Below are 18,904 nucleotides of genomic sequence, written 5' to 3'. Positions count from 1 at the left end.
TCGTCTTTGTGCGTTCTGATAGTTAAGGTGAATCTACACGACAATTGTGGTTTGAGATTTTGCATTTTAAACTAATTTAAGTGTGGAACAATTGACCTCGCCCCCTCACAATTGGATGACATTTAAACTGGTTATTTGATTGAAGGCTTTTGCCATTCTGAAAGGTGTGCCTCTTGTCGCTATATACAGTCAAGTAAAATAATTTGCAGACATTGTCAATCCACTTCTGAACGAATGCCTGGGGTTGTTTGACCATGCATATAACCACGGTGGCGGGTGAAGTGGGTGGATTGGAGATTTGCCCAGACTTCACTGCCCACCAATGTTATCCGTGACTAGTAATTTAACTTTCATTGCTGGGTTTATAACTGCACCACTCATCCCCCTTTGCAAAGTACCACCACACCTATGCCTGCACACATGTCATTGCATGCATTTTAAAGCATGGATAGCCCTACCTTGTCGCATATCCAAACAGCATTGAATGAGGTGTGCAGCCTTTGTTTTTCCAAGCTAAAGCTTTGAATAATTTGATTACAAAGTGCAGATCTAGTCAATGTTGTCATCGCTGTCCTATCAGATGGGAGCACCCAGTCCCCTACCTCTGATAAGAAGTTGGGTCCAGCGCTCGCCGATTCACTTTATTTGCTCACTGACGGTTGCCGATTTTCCATTGCAACTTCCACCGTTACTGCACATCTACCAGACGGATTTTGTATGGTGTTGATGCTGCAGGTAAAAACGACTGCATGCACTGGGGAATTACTTCATCTTGTCCCAAGTTCAAGCTTGCTCAATTCATGCGATTACACCATTATGGTTGTTGCTGGCTGCTTTGTCTTTTAGGGTCTACTCGTTTAAAATATCCAGATGTAACCCTTTTCAATGCATAATTTGTATTGTACTGATTATAAACATGAAATGCCATGGACATGCACGTGTTGACTTTAGGTATGCACACACCTTTAAAAAAAATCCTATACTTATACAATTAAAATGTGCAAATTAATCAGTTTTACAAAATGGAGTGTAGCGGTTCAAAGTATTAAATGCATTTTGGCATGTTTAAATGAATGCTCGCACGAGGTCAAAATATATACTTTGGAAGCGGATTTTGACACCGTTTATTTCGCAGTGTGCTGGGTTGTGCCAGTGGGTGCACAAATATCAGAAGCACCAAGTGATGTCTTGCAAGCACTTCCCTTTGAACCACCAGGCCATGAGCTGGTTGTGTTCAGATAGTCTTGCCTCTTGTAGGGGGTCCCATCCACGCTGGTCCTGTGGGAATGTTGTGTATAGGTGAAGGCAGAACATGACCAATTACATCCAATTATCTATTATGCTGTCCTAAAGATGGGAAAATTCCCTTGTTCGGGATGTTAAATAGACCCATTGCGTTTGATGCGACTTGGCTTCTAACAGTATGCCACCTTGCATGAGAAGGGTCCCTTTGGTGAACTTGTAACTCTACAAAGTACCTTTCGAATAATGTGTTGGGTCAAGAATAAAATGTTGATATGGGGGGGGGGGGGGAGTAAAGGATAGTAATCCATTAGATGATTGATCGCATCAGGTCTCAAAAGCGAAGCAGGGTTGAGATGTAAATGGTGCATTGTCTGATCCTGGTTTTAAACCTGCACTGACCAACGTGGTCAGACAACTTGCAGTCGGGAAGTCCAACCCCATCCAGCAAATCTGTTGACAAAGGGCTGCACTTTTGTATTTAAGTTAAGTGACTGCCCTGAATAGGTTTTGGCACCGCGGTGGTGAGATTTTAACGAACTTGCCTGGTATGCAGGAGGTTGTGGGTTCGATCCCAACCCTGAACCCTGTATATTTGGAGTTTGCATGCTTTCCCCGTGGTCATGTGGCCTTTTCTCTGGGTACTCCGGTTTTTCCCTCCATATTTAAAAGCAAGCGTTTAGAGTTTTACTGCTGTCACTTTCCACGCAATAAGCCGCTTCGTTGAGCTTTCATTTGTGGCCGGGTCGTTTATGAAAAAACGGCTACATAGCTCAGTGGGCCTTACCTGGTAAAATAAAAAAAATAGTTAAAAAAACACATGCAACTATATATTGCCTAGTTGATGGGTTCAGATCGTGTAACTTGACACTTCGGGAGTATCCCGAATTGCAATTTTTGGTCAATTCAGTTCGGGAGCTGGAACAAAACATGAATGTTTTGTAGGCTGCTGATTACAATGAAGCCGTTAATTGTCCTTGTTTACAGAAGTACCCTTTTTTCAGAAGAATGTACAGTATCAGTTTTGGATGTAGCCCATGGCTGAACAGCAGGGAAATCGATGAGATGGGCAGTGGTGCACCGAGGTCATTATGTTCAGTCAAAATAATTCGACACGTGACGGGGAGAGAGTTGTTTTCCACTCGGGCAGTTACACAAGCCACTCGGCCTGACAGTAAACATTACAAAATCATCTCAACATGGGATGTCGTTTTGAAGGTAATCGCAGTTTTAAAATGGTCTTATAGTTAAAGAAAACAACTTTGGGTAAAGTTATTGGCTTGGCATAGACAGAACTGAATGCACAATGACCACTATCTCAGTGTCGATGAAAAAGTTTGGCAGAATACGTTCAACACCGGTCATTTTATGAACAAGGTTGACAGTTTTATCTGAATGTCTTAACTGGTTGACATACTAAGTCCACAATACAGGTTTTTTTGTAAGGTTTGTCACGTAAACAGAACATGCCAATTCGTCACTTGTACATTTACAATCGGAGTACGACGTTTCGCCAGTAATTATAATTCCGTGCCCATCACGACGTCCTTTTTACTTCGATGTCTCAACAGCGTGACGGAGATCACGTGATGACGTGAGGGTTCTGCCTTTGTAGTGAGGGTTGTAAAGTTGATGCCGAGGAGGGGAGAGGAGGCACCTCGGCCCCCCATGTGGAGTGACGTCAGCCGCTAATTAATATTATTGGCGGGGGGGGGGGAGTCCATTTGGAAGACGTCACCTTATAATAATTATTAATTAGGGGGGCTGTTCGATGTTGAGTGACGCCACCTGCTCATGATTATTAATGAGGGGGGGCTGGTCGACGTGGAGTGACGTCACGAGCGTTGCACACAGACGTTCTTGGCTCATAGGTAATAATGGGGGGGGGGGGGGTCCATTTGGAGGACGTCACCTGCTCATGATTATTAATGAGGGGGGCTGTTCGATGTGGAGTGACGTCACTTGCACATGATTATTAGTGAGGGGGGGGGAGTACTCCATATTGAGTGACGTCACCCGCTCATGATTATTAATGCAGTGGGGGGGGAGTGTCCATTTGGAGGACGTCACCTGCTCATGAATATTAATGAGGGGGGCTGGTCAATGTGGAGTCACGTCACGAGCGTTAAGGACAGACATTCCTGAGTGATTATAGTCGGTATTGGCTGTGTCGGGTGGTGGTGGGTGTAACGACACATTTATATATTTACGCGATCTAACCCAAAAACAAAACTGTATTATGGATGATATTGGTCGCGAAAGCCATAATGATACACTAACGAATAACCATATCTTGAGAGTGTGTAAGGGGCCGTCCATAAATGACGTCACGCACCTAGGGGGGGGGGTCAGACATTTGTGACGATGTGTGATGGGGGGGGGGGGGCTTTGAGAAATGTGACGTCACATCAAAATGCGCAACTTTAAATAAATATAGACGTTTTAATAAATGTTTTCTCCTACAACATCAGAGTGCAGCGCCACATTAAATACGCACTACAATGACCAAAAGTTTAAAGCGATTTGAAGCATGTTCTATTTGGGGGGGGGCAGAGCTTTGTGACGTCATATTTGAGGGGGGGGGGGAGTCTGACTTTTTGTGACGCCGTGTGACAAAGGGGGGGGGGGGTCAAAATTCGTCCAAAATCGCGTGAAGTCATTTATGGACGGCCCCTAAAATGTGCATCTGAATTGATGGCGCTGCTCTCGATGTGAGCAGACGCCCGCGTGTGTGACTGCGTGGTCACCGTGGCAGGTGGGACGACCCTGCGAGCGCTCCACCTCCGCGTGTGCTCCAGGTGAGCGTCCTTGAGAGCGGAGCGCCAGGCCGCGCTGAGACAAGACTCGCACAGCTGGCACTGCCACCACAGGATGCAGAGGGGGGTGGGGGGACGCAGGAGGAAACAGGTCATGGGATAACCTCGTAGTTTATTGTTTATTACACGCTTTTTTTTAACTCACTCTGTTGTTGTATCCTCAAATCTTGTAACTCATTTTTGGTGCAAAACATCCGACATCGTATTGAACGACACGTGGTACAACCCAAAGAGAAAAAAACACATCAGAGCTATACTTCCATGAGATGTTGAGCTTTAAAGATCCAGGTTGAACATCTGTGCTTGGCGAGTGTACAATGTGTGAATTCAGGGGTGGATTCCCCTGATATACGCGTTTCTTTACAAACCCCTGTTATTTTTTGTGGCACTTTGTTCACGTTTATAGCTAGTGTCACATTGCTCTTGTAAGACAAGAAAAGCACCGTTGAAACCACCGAAAATCACAATTCTTATCTGGAATTCAGTGGTTACTGTTTATAGAGTACTCATCTGGGACTGCCCGGCATGTCGGCACGTGACAATTATGTGCAGCTTTAGAGACACAGCACACAACTCGGGGATTTATTTTGCATGCTGTCCAATTTTGAGATGCAGGAAGTAAATTTTTCGATTTCTCAAAATAGTTCCATCATATGGAAGACACTGCCACTCCTGTTGACCACCTGATTGGGATTAATCGCCTCGAAGAGTTATTCTACTGGCTCAATTCATGAGCAATTTAAATTGAGTTTATAAAAACAAACTTGGTAATTGCAATATAATTACAATTGAATACGTTTTTTGTTGTTACCAATGACGATTTAGAGGCTCCTTTTTGATAAAAGCAGGCCACGTTTTACTGTTAGTAACCTGAAAAGTCTGCTTTACAAACAATCATTTTGTGGCATATCCAGGTTATATTTTTGGTCACCTGTTAGTAGCTGCCAACGATGGTGTAGCAACTACAATTTCATTTAATAAAATATAGAGAGAGTGGGTTTAAACTTTTGAAGCCAAAACATTGGTTCGTATTATCAGTTGATTTTAAATCTATATTCACAAATGCCCCATGATTCCTCGTCGCAGTGTTCTCGGCTTTCACGAGCGGGGGTCGTACTTCACAGTGTTGGACAAAAGCACAATGAGAGTTGGGCGTAAGAACAAGTGGCTTGGCCACGACGCGTACGCACTTTGTGTTCGCAGGAGTCCCGGCAGTGGTGCAGACAGAGCTCGGGGTGCGTCTGTATGTCACGATCGCTCACCTGCATAGCCACACTGCAAAGTGGAGAGGGCCCAGTTAGTGCTCGCCTGTTAATGACGATTCAACTCGTTAAATCACGGTTCTTCCATCGTATATTTTCAGCAGGACACACGTGACGTCATATGTCATGTTTTTATTTAACTCCCCCTACCCCCCTCCCTTGCCCCTCCCCCCTCTCTTACCTATATAACCTCTTATCTCGGCATCTCTCTCCCACTTCAGCAAAACAATTTCTTGCTGTGGTTTACCCACCTGATGATGATTGCTTGTGTTGCAATCGAAACGTCGTCATTTAATTTATTTGATTTTATACCTACGTGACTTTACCGAATTAACCAAAGAGTATAGTTGGAATTTTTAAGATATTTACAAAAAATTATAGATTTCCTCGACTCAATATTTGACTAAATTGTGAACCTAAGTTTAGATCAATTTGGAGATAAGTTGCCACCTCTGCCAATACCCAAAGAAGTTGGATTTGTAATTTTAATTCTGATGAAAAACAGTAGACATTTGCGGTTTAACATCCATCCCTTGACAGTGGCGCCAGAATGTTGTTGCTTTAACTAAAGATGCACTGCAAATGTACTACAGGTGTGCTGAACTTACCTGTGTGTGTCACCTTGGATGACGCTGCTGGCTACCCCCACCAGCTGTAGTGTGCTGAACAGAACCTGTGTGTGATCCATGGAGGCATAGGCTGATGCTTATGAACTTCACATTCTTTTAAAAAATGATTTTATCTTTTATCCCAACTGTGCTCATGGTGTCATGTCAGAGACGAAGAATCAATCCATCTGCATGAACCCACGACATGCAACATACATAAATTGTAAATAATCGTTTCTCACACGCGCGATTTAACTTGTATCGCTAGCATAATACATTTCAAATAATTATTTAAATCAATGCATCATGACGCGGCTAATGATGAAACTTCAAAGCCCTGTCGTAGTGAACTCCTCACTTGAGGTGTGACTATTAAAGGTGGTGGTGGGCGGCTAAGGAGGCAGGTGATGCAGTTCTCTTCCTCACCCACCTGCTCATAGAGGAGTCTGTTCGGTGGGAAGTGTCGAGAGGAGAGGTTAGGAGACATGTTGACCTGCATACACGTGACACGTGCACTCTCGTCAGTTCAGGGTTTTTGGGATTTGGGGTAAATATGTGCGAGTGCACTCGCGGACGTTAAGCCGCGTGCGCGTACGCACGAGGACCTCACCTCCATCAGATGAATGTTCAAGTCCTCGTCGAGCAGGAAGTCAAACCGGACCAACTCAAAGAACTTCCTGTAGCCGGGAGAGAGAGAGATGCAGGGCCGTGTGGGCTCAACTTCCAATCATACGCATAGTCATCGCCAGCAATCATTTGATGCGCTTTGGGCGTCGGTGAGTGTGGTGCTGGGAAGTCATTGGTGGTGGAGCGTGTGATGAGCGTTCAGAGAGTGAAGCCTATCCAAAGGAGGGTCAAAAGATGAATTTGCTACCCCCCACCAATGTTTTGTGAGTCATATACCATGACTTTGTATTACAGTATGCGTCTAAGAAAATGTTTCGCTGGGTGTGTCACTTGGAGAGAGTCAGACACTTTGTAGAGAGTGATCAGTGGCAGTGTTACAAGTGGCGGAAAGATTGACTTGTGGTTGAAAGAGTGACATGTGGAATAAAAAAGAACGATGAGTGGTAGAGAGAGTATCCAGTGATAGTTTGATGAGTAGTACATCGCTTGCCGAGTGATATAGAGAGAGAGAGAGACGGGCAGCATAAAGTGACGAGTCATACAGAGGCCTTACCAGTGTGAGGCATGTCCCTGCAGCGATGCATTGAGCTGAGGCTCCTTGACCAATAGGAGGTCAGCAATCGCCTTCTTGATGTCATCCCACAGCCGTTCGGGGGCCATGCCTGCAGCAGGGAGAGCAGTGGAGGAGAGTCTAAGGCAGCTTTGTGCAATTAGCAAATCTTTAACACTTCGTGCAAATGTTATTCTCTCCCAATTGTGAGAGCATCGGCGTCGTGTCGTGCAAATGAATGCATTGTCATTTGGAACTCTGCAGTGAGCAGCGCATCACACTGCATCAGAGAATGACCCCTGAATATGATGTCACGAAACTGTTGCTGCAGTCACTGCAATGGGCATCTTTATCCACACTTCGATGGTGGACCTTTTAATCTTCTACAAGAGCGGTAAAACAACAATGAAACGCCTTAAGGTAATGTGCGTGTTTGTGCGTGTTTGTGTGTGCACGGTTCTCTCTCTCGTGTGCGTATGGTGTATTATGCGTGTGCTCGTACTTAGCGCGTGTGTGCATCCACGTCTATGTCGATCAGTGTCTGTGTGTCGCGCGGGCGGAGAGGTGATGGGTGTGATCCCCTCCCTGCTGCACCTTGAGACCCAGAAAATCGGGATTTTATTGACATTTACCAAATTAAAAATGTTTTTTTTAATGTAAGAGCTCTGGCGTGACTGTGTGTCTGCGACTGTGTGCAAGTGTCACGATCTTTGTCAATGTGTACTGTGTCTGTCCTGCGGTGGTGTAGTGGTTAGCGCTACGCTGCGCTGCGCAACTAACCCGGCGACCCGAGTTCGATTCCCGCTCACGGCCAACACCAGTGACGAATTATCTGAACCGGTCCCGGGGCCTCCCCTAGGTCGACTCAGCCTCAAATGAGTATTTGGTGCGTTGCGTAAATCATTGCCACTGGGGAGACAAAGGCTGCCGGCCGTGGTGCTGGCCGCCCACCCCCTCTTGCGCCATGGCGGCCTTCATAGGTGCTCGCTAACAACACTTGCCCCTACAGTCTGTTAAGGCTATACGGGGGATCTTTGTCTCTGTCGTGCACTCTTCGATGTGACCCAGTGCGGCCCCACCGAGCGAGCGCAGGTGAGCGGCCAGCGTCTGCTTGTGGCTGTACTTGTGGTCCACATACGCGCGCTTCAGGGATGGCATCTCTTCCGCAAATCCCCAGAAGAACGAGAACATACAGAGTGACAAACTAAACATCGGGTGCACGTGTGGTGATGTACAAGATGTTTTTTTTTTCATTGGCTCAATCCCGCTTAGCTTACAAGATCTGATGAGATGGGTCCGCGTAGCCATCGTGCTTGGGTGGGTGACCACATTACATCAAATAGGCTGAGCAGCACGGGGCAATGCAGCAAAATCCATTGTTGTCCTGTATTCTACTCAGTTTAACACGGAGGCTTTCGCGACGAATATCATCCATGATACAGGTTTTTATTGGGTTAGATCGCATAAATATACGGGGGATCTAACGCGATATAACCTCAAAAAAACTATTATGTATACTCTTTGGTTCTTTCGGTAAAGTCACGTAGGTCGAAAAAATTATAGATCCCGACAGGGATTCATCTTCTTGGTTCTTTCGGTAAAGTCACGTAGAAGGGAAATAATAATAAAATAATATAAGTAAAACATAATAAAATACAATTATCACGACGTTTCGGCCACAACGCAAGCAGCCGTCCTCAGGTGAAGAACAGGTCTATCGATCGCCGAAACGTCGTGATCTATCATTTGTATCTACCTACGTGACTTTACCGAAAGAACCAAAGAGTATGGATTCCTGCAGTCACGAAAGCTTCAAATCTCTACTCGACTTGTGCGCATCTGCGTTTCTGCTGCACGCCTTCACCAACAGACAGTGGCCAGAATGGTGATGTCTGCTCAAATAACCCCCAACAACGCGCACGGCGTGGAAATAACTTTGTCCTGCAGTGGATTGATCAGTGCATGCCGGCGAATAAAAATTATGATGATGACGAATTTTAGTGCGGGGTGCCCGTGGCAAGAATAAGAAGCATCTCACCTCCCACGTTGGGGTGTAGTCGTCACCCACCACATACGAGAGCACATCCCTGGGGTCAAAGGGTAGGTAATTCTTGCTGCAGAACCTGACGGTGAAAACAAGAAGTACGGGAAAAGCATAGATGTGATGGAAAGCTACGGGTTCATCATGGTCGGCTATATTTAGAAATCGTCACCGCCGTCTGGATCCTGCTTGCTATTTGCCAAACGAAGCCGGTGAATGCTGGTCCTGTTTGCAGTTTGGCACAAGTGCATAGAAAATGATGCAGGCTTTGCTTAATAACAGCCAAATGTTCATGACATTCACAGGAATGAAAATCTGAAACGTTGCATCGGTTAAATGAATAGCAGGTAACTGGGGAGGATACAATGAGACACGAGTTGTCATGCCTTGTGCAGGCAGTGGCAGCTTGTTGTTGGGGACCGGTGGGGCTGGGCTCCACAAGTGAAAAAAGATAACCCGTAAGAACAAAGTTTTTCACTATAAATTCTTTATATGCGTGGCGGCTAGAGTCCTCTCGTCCTCTGGCTTGAGATGGTTGCCACCTATGGGTCAGATGATTGCATGGCACCATTAAGCAATTGGTGATTAAATATAATATTTTTGTCCTAAAAAGTGTAACATTTTGGAAAAAAAATTTTCACGAACATTAATTGTCACGCACAACGAGTCTGTGTGGAAAATGTCAGCTCGATTGGATAACGGGAAGTGGGTTAAAAAACGACCGAAAGATTTGCACGGTCGTAAGCAAGCAAGTGAACTTAATATAAAGGATTTAAAAAGAAAATCCCCTTACCAACACTTATACTATTGGTACAAACACTCACCTACCTTACTCTTTGGTTCTTTCGGTAAAGTCACGTAGTTATAAAATAAAATAATTCACGACGTTTCGGGCGCAACACAAGCGTCCGGCATGTCTCCCCAGTGGCACCTGATGACGGACGCTTGCGTTGCGCCCGAAACGTCGTCATTTATTTTATACCCACGTGACTTTACCGAAAGAACCAAAGAGTATGGATACCTGCAGTCACGAAAGCTTCAAATCAAGATTATCCACCCACCTGCTTCGTACACCCCTCCCCCCAGTCCCCTTCCCCCCACCTTCCCCCGCCCTACCCCCAACCACCTTCCTCCCGCCTTACCTCCCGCCACCTTCACCCACCCCCACCACCTTCCCCCGCCCCCACAACCTTCCTCCCGCCCAACCTCCCGCCACCTTCACCCGCCCCCACCACCTTCCCCCGCCCTACCCCCCACCACCTTCCCCCGCCCTACCCCCTACCTGCCTACCACCTTCCTCCGCCCCCACCACCTTCCCCCCGCCCTACCCCCCACCACCTTCCCCCGCCCCCACCACCTTCACCCGCCCCCACCACCTTCCCCCGCCCTACCCCCCACCACCTTCCCCCGCCCTACCCCCCACCACCTTCACCCGCCTTCCCTCCCGCCACCTTCCCCCACCACCTTCACCCGCCCTCACCACCTTCCCCCGCCCTACCCCCCACCACCTTCACCCGCCCCCACCACCTTCCCCCGCCCTACCCCCCACCACCTTCACCCGCCCCCACCATCTTCCCCCGCCCTACCCCCCACCACCTTCCCCACCCCCACGAGCTTCCGTGTCCCACCAATGTATCTACCCCCTCGCCACCACCGCCTACAGGCACCGAGTATGAACTTAGTAGGTGGGCGCCTACCGCATGTCCCATTTCTGCGCGACCCACCAACCCCGCTGTAGTGGAGCGGTGAGCGCGTTGCACTGCGAACCTGGCGACGCGAGTTCGATTCCCGCTCATGGCCAACATCTATGACGATTATCTGAACCGGTCCTGGGCCTCCCCTAGGTCGACTCAGCCTCAAATGAGTACCTGGTGCGGTGCGTAAACATCGCCACTCGGGAGACAAAGGCGGCCGGGCGTGGTTGCTGGCCACCCACGCTGTCGTGTGCCGTGCCGGTCTTTATAGGTACTCCTAACAGCACTTGCCCCAAAAGTATGTTCAAGGCAAATAGGGGAACTTTGTCTTTGTAGCAACAAATGATCAACTTAGGTTTGTGCAACACCCATAAACGTAACAAATGTCTCAGAGCGCAGCATAACACGTGAGGAACGGGAGAGATTTATAAGAGGGCACGGGTTTGAAGAGGAAGGTTCCTGACGAGAGACTTGAATGCAAAGAGAAGTGTGGGCCAGGCGAATTTGTCCGGGGAGGGAGTTCCAGAGGCTGGGGTCACAGTTGCTAAATACATAAATAGGCCACAGTCCGTGAAGCTGAGGGAGTGGGCTGGGGCGTGGTGGGTGGAGAAGGTTGTTTTCTAGATAAGCATGGGCAAGGCCGGGGATGGCTTTGAACGCGAGTTGATATTCAGCGTGCGCCGACCTCAGGAGCACCTCCTCGTCGTACGCGTACACCCGCAGGGGCTGCACAGACGTCACCACCACGTAAATTCCCACGTCGAACTTCCTGCACTCAGCACGAAAAACATCGCAATCACAGCGTCGCCAATCAACGGGAGGTCACTCCGTTCTTCCGCCACTGCAGCGGACGTTGCCTGGAACATCTTCCTCCCCGTGGCCATCCGCACTGCCAACTCCACCCCGTGGTCAACTTCAAGGCTCCGGTCACCTCCGATGAGCACGGTTGGCTACGTACGGTGCGGAAGATATCCAACATGCACACGTACATAAAACAACATCGCCCTGAATGCGGTACAGCAGTAGGAAGCGAAAATATCCGTGCGAAACTTTGAGTGTTGCCCTCTCATATGTCTGGGTTCCTTCTGGGTGCTCCCCGCTGCGCCATTATGCTGCCTTCTCGCCTCCAAATGCTCTGCTCATTGTTGTGAGCATCTCTTTGTCGCTTCCAAATTGCGAGTCAGTGCCCAGCGGCCCACTGGCGTTTTTCCCAAGTCCCCCTCCACAAGTGTTTGAACACACGTGCTTGTGTGTGCGCACACAGACACACGCACGGTGCTGACCTCCCGTCAATGAGCAGCGGTCGCTGAACGAACTCTTGCACGAAGACGTCTGCTCCCAGACGCTCCACGTCTACGGGGAACGCGAGAGAGGTGACAGTGAAAGGAAGTAGGGCCGTTGGTACTATCAACAAAGCAAGTGTTTTTTTAACAAGCCTGGCTGATCAAAGTCTACAAAAACTATATACATATTAACAAAAACTATGAATTATTTTTTGAAGTGATCTTGGCCACAAATGATAACTCAACGATGTGGCTAATTTCGATTTAAAGCTTTCGTGACTGCAGGGATTCATCTTCTTGGTTCTTTCGGTAAAGTCACGTAGAAGGGAAGTAATAAAATAATAAAAATAAAACATAATAAAACAATTCTCACGACGTTTCGGCCACAACGCAAGCAGCCGTCCTCAGGTGAAAACCAGGTCTGTCGAGGCGACAGCGTCTGTCGAGGCGACAGCGTCTGACGCTGTCGCCTCGACAGACCTGGTTTTCACCTGAGGACGGCTGCTTGCGCTGTGGCCGAAACGTCGTGAGAATTGTTTTATTATGTTTTATTTGTATTATTTTATTACTTCCCTTCTACGTGACTTTACCGAAAGAACCAAGAAGATGTGGCTAATCATGAGGACATTTATAACAGCCAAATAGTTTAAACGCACGTTTCCAAATGTGGAGGTAAACACCGGAAGACCCGGAGAAAGATCCACGTGACCACGGGGAGAACGTGCAAATTCCAAATATACTGGTGCCGGGTTTGAGATCGAACCCACGACCTCCTGTGTCCCAGGCGAGGTAATTAACAACTTGCCACCATGGCACCCAAGTCGGCTTAATGCTGACCATTTTGGCTGTCGCTAACCATTAATATGGGCCTTTCGTCATCTCACTTTTCCGCCATGAACACCAACAACTGATCTCACCATGCGGGGACACGATCTGTATTCCGCGGTGGCTCTTGGACTTTTGAAGCCACAGCTTCTTGGGTTGCTCCTTCGCCTGAGGAAATTACAAAAAAAATGCCCAGTATCGGCTTCAACAGGCTGTTCGGGCAAGTGCTGCTATACGTGCGTGTGCGGCAGGTGGTGCTGGTGCATCTGACGCACACACATACCAAAACAAATCAAAGACCTCTTTCCCTAAGATCTTTGCCAGACTGTTGGGGCAAACGCTGTTAGCAAGCACCTAATAAAGTCCGCATGGCGGAACGTGGTATTGCTGTGGCCAGCACCACACGCGGGCCGCCTTTGTCAATCTAGTGCTGATGTTTACACACTGAATCAACCTCGAGGAGGCCCACGACTGCTTCAGATATCACTCGCCACTGACATTAGCCATGGGTGGTAACTGATGCATACCTCAAACTTCATTTAAAATATAACAAAGATCTATTCTATATAAGATAATGGTTGTTTTTTTGTAATTGTTAAATGTGTATGTATCGTGTGATGTTCCCCTGTAATGATTAGTATTTAGGCCACGTATGCTCTTGTGTTCGACTTCATTTCAGAATATGTGAGGAGCGGTGGCGTGGTGGTTAGCGCACTTCGCTATGAATCTGGCGATCTGACTCTAACTTTTCAGAGACTACTAACATCAGTGGCGAGTGATACTGGTAGAAACCCACTGGTTCCACCAGCCCACAGGGGATTATTGTGTCCGTCCGTCGTGCAGAGAGGGGCTGGGTGGGAGGGAGGGGCTGGGTGGGGAGGGGCTGGGTGGGGAGGGGAGGGTGGGGAGAGGCTGGATGGGGAGGGTGGGGCTGGGTGGGGGGTGGGAGGGGTGGCACTGGGTGGGGTGGGGCTGGTCACCCCGTGGTGCCCTTATAAAACTCAACGTTTAACCTACTCACGCCGGCTTGTGCCCGCCCTCACAGTCGGGCATATTTGCGGAATACACCACGCCGCCGTTGACCCTGGCCATTGACTGAGCATCCCAACGTTCCTACCAGCTCCCTCCACAGCAGGAATGTGTTATCTGAACCGGTCCTGGATGCCCCCTTCACCTACTCAACACTGACTAAAGTGGTGAAGTATGGTCAAACAGTCTCCATCACTAACACGGCATGGAGAGGACCTTCATTCAGCAGTGGAGTGACACGTGTATGTAAATGATCACTTTTATTATTATTATTATTATCACATGGTCTGCATCGTGTTTCAGGTCTCCCTTGAAAGTGAAGTGAAAAGTCAAAGGGACCTCAGCTGGCATGGATACTTGTAGTTTTTCGTGTACATTTGCACCACGTACCTGAGCCATCAGCAGGAGTGTGTCCTCCGGAAGGTGGAAGGCGCGAGGAATGAAGGTGAGGTTAGTGGAGGCGACATGGAGTTTACTCGTGAGGAACCCTGAACCGGGGAAGTGGTTAATCTGACAGCACGGGGACACAATACATCGTCATCAGCGACATCATCATCATCATCGTTGTCGTCAGTATCATCATCGTCAACATGATCAATAAAACGACCGATCATTGTCAATATCGTTTATAGCAAGAACGATGGATGATACTATGAGACCTCCTTTACCAGTGGTAAAATATAGTAATAGGTTTTGACCCTTTCAACTGGTACAAAAACTGACACCTTTATACAAGGCATCATGTTTGCAATAACCACAACACAAGCAGTCAAAATGCAACCAAAAATAAACAACTCTGATGATGATAATGATACCAATGAAGACTAGGCTCAAAGAAAAGCTGTCTCGGGTGTGGACCAATCAACTTCAAGGACAGTGCATATCATTATCATCATCAGAGTTGTTTCTTTTGTTTGCATTTTGACTGCTTGTGTTGTGGTTATTGCAAACATGATGCATTGTATAAAGGTGTCAGTTTTTGTACCAGTTGAAAGGGTAAACACCTATTACTATAACGATGGATGATTTTATTTTTTACGTTAAAAGTGGCGATTATGAAGATGTGCATGCCGCACCCAGCGCGGCAGGATGGAGGGGGCCCCCCAACGAAGCAGCCTGCTGAAGGGGGGGTAGCCGTGCGCCCAGAGGAGCGACCAGCGGGACTGGGGGCCCCCACGAGTGAATCCGAGACGTGCGAGGACGCGGCGCACCTCCTCCAGGTCTCCATCGCCGCCCTGCTGTAGCGCACCGACACACACCGACACACACAGACACACACAGACACACACAGACAACACACAGACACACACAGCCCCACCGGTGACACCGACACACACCGACACACACAGCCCCACCGGTCACACCGACTACACACCGACACACACAGCCCCACCGGTCACACCGACTACACACCGACACACACAGCCCCACCGGTCACACCGACTGCACACCGACACACACAGCCCGACCAGTCACACCGACTACACACCGACACACAGCCCCACTGGTGACACCGACTACACACCGACACACACAGCCCCACCGGTCACACCGACTACACACAGACACACACAGCCCCACCGGTCACCCCGACTACACACCGACACACACAGCCCCACCGGTCACACCGACTACACACCGACACACACAGCCCCACCGGTCACACCGACTGCACACCGACACACACAGCCCCACTGGTGACACCGACTACACACCGACACACACAGCCCCACCGGTCACACCGACTACACACAGCCCCACTGGTGACACCGACTACACACCGACACACACAGACCCACTGGTGACACCGACTACACACCGACACACACAGCCCCACCGGTCACACCGACTACACACAGCCCCACTGGTGACACCGACTACACACCGACACACACAGACCCACTGGTGACACCGACTACACACCGACTACACACAGCCCCACTGGTGACACCGACTACACACCGACACACACAGCCCGACCAGTCAAAATGATGATTCTCTTACTACGGGCAGTGCATCCAATCCATTGTTGTACCCAGCGTCTATGGTCCCACGGATTTCTTCCCCAACTTCACCAATCCACACTGACCAGCGTAGTGAGACGAATAGTTCCCACGCCCCCCAGCACGGCGTGGAGCCAGGAGGCCTTCATCCAGCAGTGGCTTTACAAAAGGGCTCTACATTTATCCTGTACTCGTTGGTTATTTCGGTAAGGTCACGTAGGTATACAATAAAATCAACCACGACGTTTCAGGCGCAACACAAGCGCCCGTCATCGGACACAAGTGTTGTGCCCGAAACGTCGTGATTTATTTTATTTTATACCCACGTGACTTTACCGAAAGAACCAAAGAGTATGGATCCCCGCAGTCACGAAAGCTTCAAATCAAGATGTATCCTGTAGACTGATTGCGGGTAATCAAGCACCTTACAACGTGGCGGTGGCGACGATGATCCACTTGCTCATGACGATCACAAAGCTGATGATCCTCAAACTCTCCAATGCACCAATGACCCCCCGCTGTGCCATTGCCAAGAGGCTGTAGACCAGAGTACTCACGTGTGGCGCAAGCAGGCAATACACCCTGGGCTCCGGCTCGCGTGGCCGTGCCCGTGTCTCCGCGCCGCTCTCAGGACCCATCGGAGCCGGTCCCGAATCCAAGACCTGGCTCCTCCACCTCTCGCGCATCTCCTGAACGAGACCCGCGCTCATTACGAGCCCCACGGTTGTACCCAGCAAGACAGCCCAGCAGCGGGTGCCGCCGCTGGGACAGGAGCCCCGTGCCCTGCTCCGACCCCTGGGCATCTCGGCCCCTGTGTCACCATAAGGGTCCCCCGCCCCCTGTGCGCTTCAATGCAAGGGGTCAATTTACAAGGTCCACGTGTCAACAGAATGGTCCCAAATGGTCGTCGTGTCACCTGAAGGGGCCGCAAGGGTCCCTGTGTCACTGCAAAGATCCCCCGTGTCAAGGCGCATCCCGTGCGTTACCACAAGGGCCGGCGTGTGCCTCCACACTTCTCGGGGCCGTGTTTGCCGTGGCAATCCTCGCAGCGGAAATCACCCACCCCAGGTCCCCCTTATTCATCCGTGGCGCCGTCCTCCGCCGCTGCGTCAACTGCAGGAGCTGAGAGTTCAGAGGCGCAATAACCAACAACGACGACAACACAAAGACGACGACGATGATGATGAGGACGAGGAAACTGATGGAAGCTGTGGCGGGAGCAGGAGACGGAGCCGTGGACGGAGCTGCATGGATGGAGCTTGCGGGAGCTGGAAGAGCGCAGAGGGAGAGCGGAACGGAGTTTGGAAGAAGCTGGGATGGGAAGATTTGGGGGTCGTGCAGCAGAGAGCCGAAATTGCTGTCGACGCGCATTCTGTACGCTAGATGCCGCTCCGATCCGTGCAGCTCCAGACCCAGCAGCAGCTGCTGCTGCTCGGTGGTGGTGGTGGGAGGAGGAGATCAGAGGGGGATACGGAGGAGGTGAAAGGAATGCGAAGGGGAACGGAATCCCGGCCTATGCGATCAGCCCCGTTGGAAGACACTTATAGCGCCATGACGTCAATCCACTGCTGGATCAGGGCCCCCTGGTCCACGCCGTGCAGCTTGATGGGATCATGTCACCAAACGTCGGCCGCGGCTGCATTGGATTGCAGTGCTGCAGTGGATTTTGCTGCACTGCCCAATGGTGACAACATCTAGCAGCGGCAAAAGCCTTTAGCAGATGCTCTATTATAAGGCCGTAGCCATGGAGTCAACATTGGGGGGGAGGGGGGGCAAATCTTCCAGGGGTCTGGGGGTTTCCCCCCAGAAAAAAAATATCTAAATTTTAAAACGAATTTCCTGCCTAAAATATGAACAAATTCACTAACACACAGGATGGACTTTTTATTTATTTTTTACAATAATGTCTAATAGCGTATTGTATTACATTGCTCTGTTTTTTCTACCTTTTCTTATTTCATTGTCTGTAATGGCAGAGATTAGGGGTTATAAAGTACAACCATAACCACAATTATATTAACATACATCTATTTTATAGCAATATTTTGGGGGGGATATTTTGAGCATACTCTTAGGTTTTTTCAGTAAAGTCACGTAGGTAAAAAAGATTAATAATAAAACAATATTATTTTTTTTTTTTACCTACGTGACTTTACCAAAAAAAAGTATGAATCCTTGCAGTCACGAAAGCTTCAAATCTAGAATACATGTTGAGCATATTTGAATATTATATATTATAATTATGGCCTTGCTCTTTCATGTGACCTGGTCAGATCTCTAAATCTAAGCGGACTGGAGCCGAGTTAAAGGGGCTATTTGCAAGGTAATTGTCCGTACATTTGCTCTTTATTTGTCTGACCTGTTGTTACTACCCTTGGGACGATCCTAAAAATGTGATTGTCTATGAATAGTTCCCAGTTTTCACACAATTTGGATCAAAAGCCGCCGAGTTTCGTCTCTTGGAATCTCAACTCTGCCCTGTTTGTCCTCATTTCAACTGGCTATTAAACATCACGGGAGTTTAAGTGTGAATGTGATTTGACAACATAATTGGTATTTTTAAAAACAAATCTTTATTATGGAATACTTTGATGTTGTCTGCCGGCCGAGTCGCCTCTTGAAAAGTAACTTCTTAGCTCAATGGGCTTCATTCGGGAAATACATTTCTGATTCTGATGCATAACATTTTTTAATGCATTTATTCAGGAACGCATCACGGAGTGTCAATGCTATGTGTGAGCAGTGCCCTGTCACATTACGGGGATGTTATGGCCAATTGAAGTTGTTGGTGAGTTTGGCTTCACATGGTGTGTGGGAGGAGGGGATCTACGAAATACGTCTCCGCCTTTAACGCCGTTCCGCGCATACGTCGTCACTTTATTAATACCACGACCGGATTTGCGTCGACTCAACCCCGCGCGTAC

General features: G+C 48.7%; 1 protein-coding gene across 1 annotated transcript; it reads right to left on the bottom strand.

Moving 5' to 3' along the window:
* Positions 1 to 357: 357 nt before the first annotated feature.
* Positions 358 to 17,456, bottom strand: LOC144720007 (putative tubulin polyglutamylase ttll-15). The gene is made up of 15 exons (XM_078596420.1): positions 16,538 to 17,456; positions 15,054 to 15,215; positions 14,368 to 14,487; positions 13,041 to 13,116; positions 12,124 to 12,193; positions 11,526 to 11,609; positions 9,144 to 9,228; positions 8,185 to 8,263; positions 7,109 to 7,217; positions 6,539 to 6,605; positions 6,359 to 6,421; positions 5,929 to 5,993; positions 5,249 to 5,333; positions 3,990 to 4,100; positions 358 to 1,278 (listed from the first exon to the last, which is right to left on the bottom strand). Exons 1-15 carry the CDS (start codon positions 16,781 to 16,783, stop codon positions 1,168 to 1,170), a joined length of 1,533 nt encoding a protein of 510 aa, XP_078452546.1. The 5' UTR covers positions 16,784 to 17,456; the 3' UTR covers positions 358 to 1,167.
* Between the last annotated feature and the right edge of the window lie 1,448 nt (positions 17,457 to 18,904).

This window comes from Lampetra planeri, chromosome 7, assembly GCF_965212315.1.
Source record: "Lampetra planeri chromosome 7, kcLamPlan1.2.h2, whole genome shotgun sequence".
Classification (NCBI taxonomy): Eukaryota; Metazoa; Chordata; class Hyperoartia; order Petromyzontiformes; family Petromyzontidae; genus Lampetra; species Lampetra planeri.
This window is presented reverse-complemented; position numbering and strand designations above follow the sequence as displayed.